General features: G+C 21.6%; 1 protein-coding gene across 1 annotated transcript; it reads left to right on the plus strand.

The window, feature by feature from the left end:
* The first annotated feature begins 216 nt into the window (after window positions 1–216).
* Window positions 217–3,926, plus strand: LOC112685904 (transmembrane protein adipocyte-associated 1 homolog). Its single transcript, XM_025557950.1, has 8 exons — window positions 217–562; window positions 1,212–1,344; window positions 1,467–1,629; window positions 2,092–2,288; window positions 2,361–2,421; window positions 3,145–3,328; window positions 3,390–3,519; window positions 3,669–3,926. Exons 1-8 carry the CDS (start codon window positions 417–419, stop codon window positions 3,816–3,818), a joined length of 1,164 nt encoding a protein of 387 aa, XP_025413735.1. The 5' UTR covers window positions 217–416; the 3' UTR covers window positions 3,819–3,926.
* The last annotated feature ends 1,328 nt before the right edge of the window (window positions 3,927–5,254 follow it).

Raw genomic sequence — 5,254 nt, forward strand, 5'->3', positions numbered from 1 at the left:
AGATAACATTTCTTTTCTCTTCTGTAATGTATTTATGTGCATAGATTACATTGTGAATGTGAAATTGTGAACAGTGAAAGATGTGAATAATTAAAAAAAATAATTTAATGATTTGTTTAGGCTCTGAATGTAGGTGGTTTAAGTGACGAAAAACCAATAATAAATTAAATAATTATCTTTGTTTTATAAATTATAATTATAATCTTAATAAGTACTCATGTTGAAATGAAATAAGATATAAAAAAATATTGAATGAAGTCATATTAGGTCTCATGTTAATTAAATAGAAAATGTTAGGTTTTCTCTACATCAGTCTTCTTCAGTGTTTAATTATACCCTAAGTATTATTTACTAGACTGTTTCAGTTTTACTTTATTAAAATGTGTGATTGTGTAATTATGTTACTGATGTAACATATGAAAAATTTAATAAATATGGAAGATCAGAGTTTAGAAACAAATAGATTGCCAATAGTTCCAATCTATATAATGGATAACAATACTCTTGCAAATGAAGAACATGTATGTAAACTGGTTCTTTACATGGAAATACCAAGGATTAAGTAAGAATATTTTTAAAAATCATTTTAGGATATATATAAATCATATTTTATTGATTATAAATTGAAAATTTTATTTTATTTTGTTTTACAAATATAAAAAAAGCTATTATAATTTAGTTTCAATAAAAATTAAGTGATAAAAATCAACCTAAATTAATTGTTTAAATTTGTTTTTAATGTAAAGTTGATCTAGTACTATAATCTAGTATTATTGTTGGTATTTATGTACACCAGTCTATAAAAGTTAATTACTACTTGTATTTGATAAAATTCTTAGATTTCTGTATTCTTTAATATTTGGAGATGTATTAGATATGTTGGCAAGACGTATAATTTTCGCAATATTTATATAAAAATACTTGCATGCTAAATCAAAATATAAATTCATAAAAACATCATAATGTAATTTAGTACCTACTTTTTAAAAAAATGAATTTGATATAAGAATGACATAATTATCGTTTATACTTCTCGTTTAAAATTGTTATGTAGAAACTAAAAATGTATATGAAATGCATCAGGTGTATAAACGAAACTAGTTTTTCTTTATAAATAATTATATTAAATGAATAACCCTTGAATCTTAATTAACATACATTTTTTGTAATATATGTAACACACAATTAATATATTTAATTATTTATTTTAGTGTTCGTGTTTGGGATGTTGCTATTCTTATTCCTAACTTGATATTCATGATTTATCTAGTTTCAAAGTTTAGCCGTGCTAGATTAAAACTCAGAGCTGCTAATAGCCCAATATTTTTTACATTCTACTGTTTGGTAAATCTTAATATTTTACTTATAGAACTATGTAATAATATTTCTTACTTGTATAAACATTATTTTTATGTTTTTCGTTCAATTTTTTATTTTACCATTAATTATTAATATTATTTGTCTAGGTTTTGTTCAATGTATTTACAAGTATAATGAGATGCCTGATTTCAATGACACTCAATTTTAGTAATCTGGCTGCTGATTCTATCAATATATTTCTTTGGATTTTGGTCAAATGTTTTTTCTTGGCCACTGAAATGAGTGTAGTAGTCTTCGCTTTAGCTTTTGGTTGGTAATATAATAACACAAATATTTTTAAAGTTTTATAAATAAAATAGTTTAATTTAATAATTCTACTTAAAAACATAAATTAACCTCTCAGAAATTGGCGGTGAAGTATATCTAATGACTTATTATAAAAGTATCTTGATGATCGATAAATTACTCTACAAAAATTAAACTTTGGATTGGTTCATTAGATCTTTAGTTATACAAAGCTTACAAAATAATAAAATCTATTTAAAAAAACTTGGATTATTTTTCAAATGGAATGACTTTTTTAATTTTAAATTAAAATAGACCAGTGCAATTACTCTTGACACAAATATCCTATCTCTATTACATTGTAGTGTTTTCAATGTTTTCTAATAAATAAATGTATTTAATAATTGTTTATTATTACTAATAAGTAATTATCAATGTAAATATTAAATAATATTTAGAGTAGTCATAACTTTTTATTTATTTCAGGTCATATGGAAAGTAGAAGCAGCATAAGATATGTACTAATTACAACTTCATTTATATCATTAGCTTATTCAGTTAGTCAAGGAGCTTTAGAAATATATATGCCAGATTCCATTTTTAGAATTCACTCAAAAGATTTAAATTTATTTGGTCATGGTGGTGTTTTATTTTGGTTAATAAGTTCTGTTATTTTTACTATGGTAATATTTTTAATATGAATCTTAAAAGATTAATTCTTTATAAAATATAAATGCATTTGTTTTTAATTGCAGCTGTACTTGCTCATATTGGTATTGCCTTTGACCAGACTTCGAGAAAAACTTGCATTACCAGGTAAATTTTGATTTAATTTTTAAAACTAAATGGGGTAAACAATCAACTTGTACTACTCAATATAAGATCATATAAATAGAAACTTATTTCTTTATTATATCTTTTTTTTATGGTTATTTTTAATTAAAAATAATTCAATAAACTTAATACAGTTTTAATATTTAATAAAAATTGAAGAGAAATGATTTTTTAGATTGTAATTTTTAGAATTTTAACTAATTTTGAACAAAATCTATTTGTTTTTCATATTTAATTTAATTTGAAATTTTAATTTATTTTTGATGTGTAATATATAGTACTGTTCTAACTTAATTAGTATTTAATTTTAATTTAATTATTTAAATTAAAATACAAATGTTTTATTTATTTGCTATTGATTATTATAATTATAGCATTAAATAATAACATAACATTATTTTAATTATATGATAATTATGTCAAAAATATAAATTAACATATTTAAAACATAAGTCAACTAAATCTGTTTAATAATTTCAATATTTAAAAAGTAATACGTTTATATTAATTTGAGTTAGTGAACGAAACAATATAAATATTTAAAATTTTTAATATAACTTATATTTATAATTTATTATTAATTTAACTAAACATAACATTTTTAATTGTATTAGTTATTATGAAATATCACTCCATTATTTATGTATCTCTTACTAAGTAATTGAAAAATAAATTAACTTCTGTTATTATGTTTTTTATTTTCAGTGAATCGGTCATTTTATGTATATGTATCTCTTCTTGCACTCTTAAATGGTATTGGTTCAATTGGTTGTACATTTTTGCTTGTAAAAATTACAGAAGGTCTTTGTATCGTTGATGTAACAACATTCCTGTATTTTACATTATTCACACCTCTAGTCTACATAACATTCTTAAGCACATTCTTTAGGTAAAAATTTAAAAACAAAAATCCGTATTCATTCTATTAATTATAATTTATTCTATTTTAGTGTTTCACAATCAAGCATTATGTTTTCTTATAAAGCACAAAATGATGATCGTGTTGATGATGATACTGTATCATTACCTCATCAGCCATCGTTTTCATCTTTAAAAACTGACTCTGACTATATTTATCAGGTAAATAAATATTTTTAAAATTGTTTTGATAACTATAATTATATAGAATTTTTAAAATATTTAAAAAATGTGTGCTTATATGATAGTTAAAATTGAGTAGTTTTTAATTTGATTGTAAATAACTTAAATTTTACTTTTTTTTTTTACAGACGGATAATATTTACAATAATACTCGCTTTTCTGTGAGTGATAGACAAATAGCAAATCCACTTTATAATGCTTCATTACAAAGTCCTGATAGTATTACTGGTTATAGTATGGATGAGCAAACTATTGACATTGAAGAACAAAAAAAGTAATAATATATTTAGGATTATGATATTTTACTGGTGTTCCTGTGTTAGCTTTATTGTTTTAATATTTTTATTATTTGTTTAAGTCAAGTAATAAATAATTATGTAATTTAAGTATCAAGGATATACTTAGAAAATTTAACTTTTTAGTAAAATTACCATCACCAATATATTATATTTTTAATTATTCGTTTTTAAAACTTATACTTAATTATTTCAGTTCTTTTTCTTCATTTCTATTTATATGTATATTCTAGGACTTAATATTAAGAACCTTATCTTTGGAACAGTTTAGAGTATTGTATTAGTATAAATTGTGATTTATTTTTGTTTCATATTTTAGCTCATATATATAAGTGAATAATATTTGTTGATTCCTATAATTTGCACAAATATAAATTATTTAATTAAAAATAGTATTGATTTAATACTAAAATATACTATTCTGAATTTTATCTCAAAAATCGTAACCAATGAAGAAAATAATCATTTATAATCGTAGGATTTATTATTTTACTTTTACTATGACTCATTACTACCAAATTATGAATTGTTTTAATTAATCTTAGTTTAGCTTATCATAGAGTTTAAACTCTTGCAAGTTCCTAGATTTTTCAGAAATTTCATTAAAATTGTAATTAATAATAATGGCTACTAGATCTTCAAACTCAAATTATCCATCTAGCTTTTTTCTTCTAAAATGTATAATATGATATTTTTTGTTATTTCATTATTTATCAGTTCAGAGAAAATATTTAGTTAAGATCCAAAAGGTATCACACTAACACTACACAATTTGCTGTAAGGCAAAGGACTTGAAATAAATACTCCATTTCACTGACAGGATGAGACTATGGTTAAATGTAATGCCAACCCCAAACTGTAAGACTTTATAAGAATGACAGTATGAATCACATGTATTAATCTTATAAGGAAGTTTGATTGAAGTTATATTTAAAGCCACTCCAGATCTTAAAGAATAATTAGCAAATCTTGATAACAGTTTATAACTAAGTAACCAAAGGCAATTTGTCTATCATAATCTTTAAAACTTTAATTATTATATTTTAGTTACTGATTTTATTGACATATTCTAATTAATCTTAACTAATATTAAAATAATTTAATATCAAATTATTGAAACCAAAAAATATATTATATTAATATATTAATGAAGTATTCATTATAGGAAAACTAACAGCTCAAATTTATTTGTTCAAAAATTATAATTTTCAATAATATAATAAAGTAATATAATATAGTAAATTTCCAAAGATAACACAATTGTCAATATTTATAAATATTATTTTTCATGTTGGTTAAAATAACAGAATCTATGGATAGAAATTGGATCAAAAATTACAAAAATTAAAGTTTATTTTATTTATGTTGCACAGATCAAATAGGTACTATAGATCAAAGTTCAAGTATCTGTTGAGGTA

This window comes from Sipha flava, unplaced genomic scaffold (genome assembly GCF_003268045.1).
Source record: "Sipha flava isolate LNK unplaced genomic scaffold, YSA_version1 298_pilon_pilon, whole genome shotgun sequence".
NCBI lineage: Eukaryota > Metazoa > Arthropoda > Insecta > Hemiptera > Aphididae > Sipha > Sipha flava.

Excerpts from the sequence above, each read along its gene's own strand:
- LOC112685904 (XM_025557950.1), top strand. The coding sequence starts at position 417 with ATGAAAAATTTAATAAATATGGAAGATCAGAGTTTAGAAACAAATAGA. Across the intron at positions 1,630-2,091 it reads AGTCTTCGCTTTAGCTTTTG|GTCATATGGAAAGTAGAAGC; the intron begins GTTGGTAATATA and ends TATTTATTTCAG. Across the intron at positions 3,329-3,389 it reads TTCTTAAGCACATTCTTTAG|TGTTTCACAATCAAGCATTA; the intron begins GTAAAAATTTAA and ends ATTCTATTTTAG.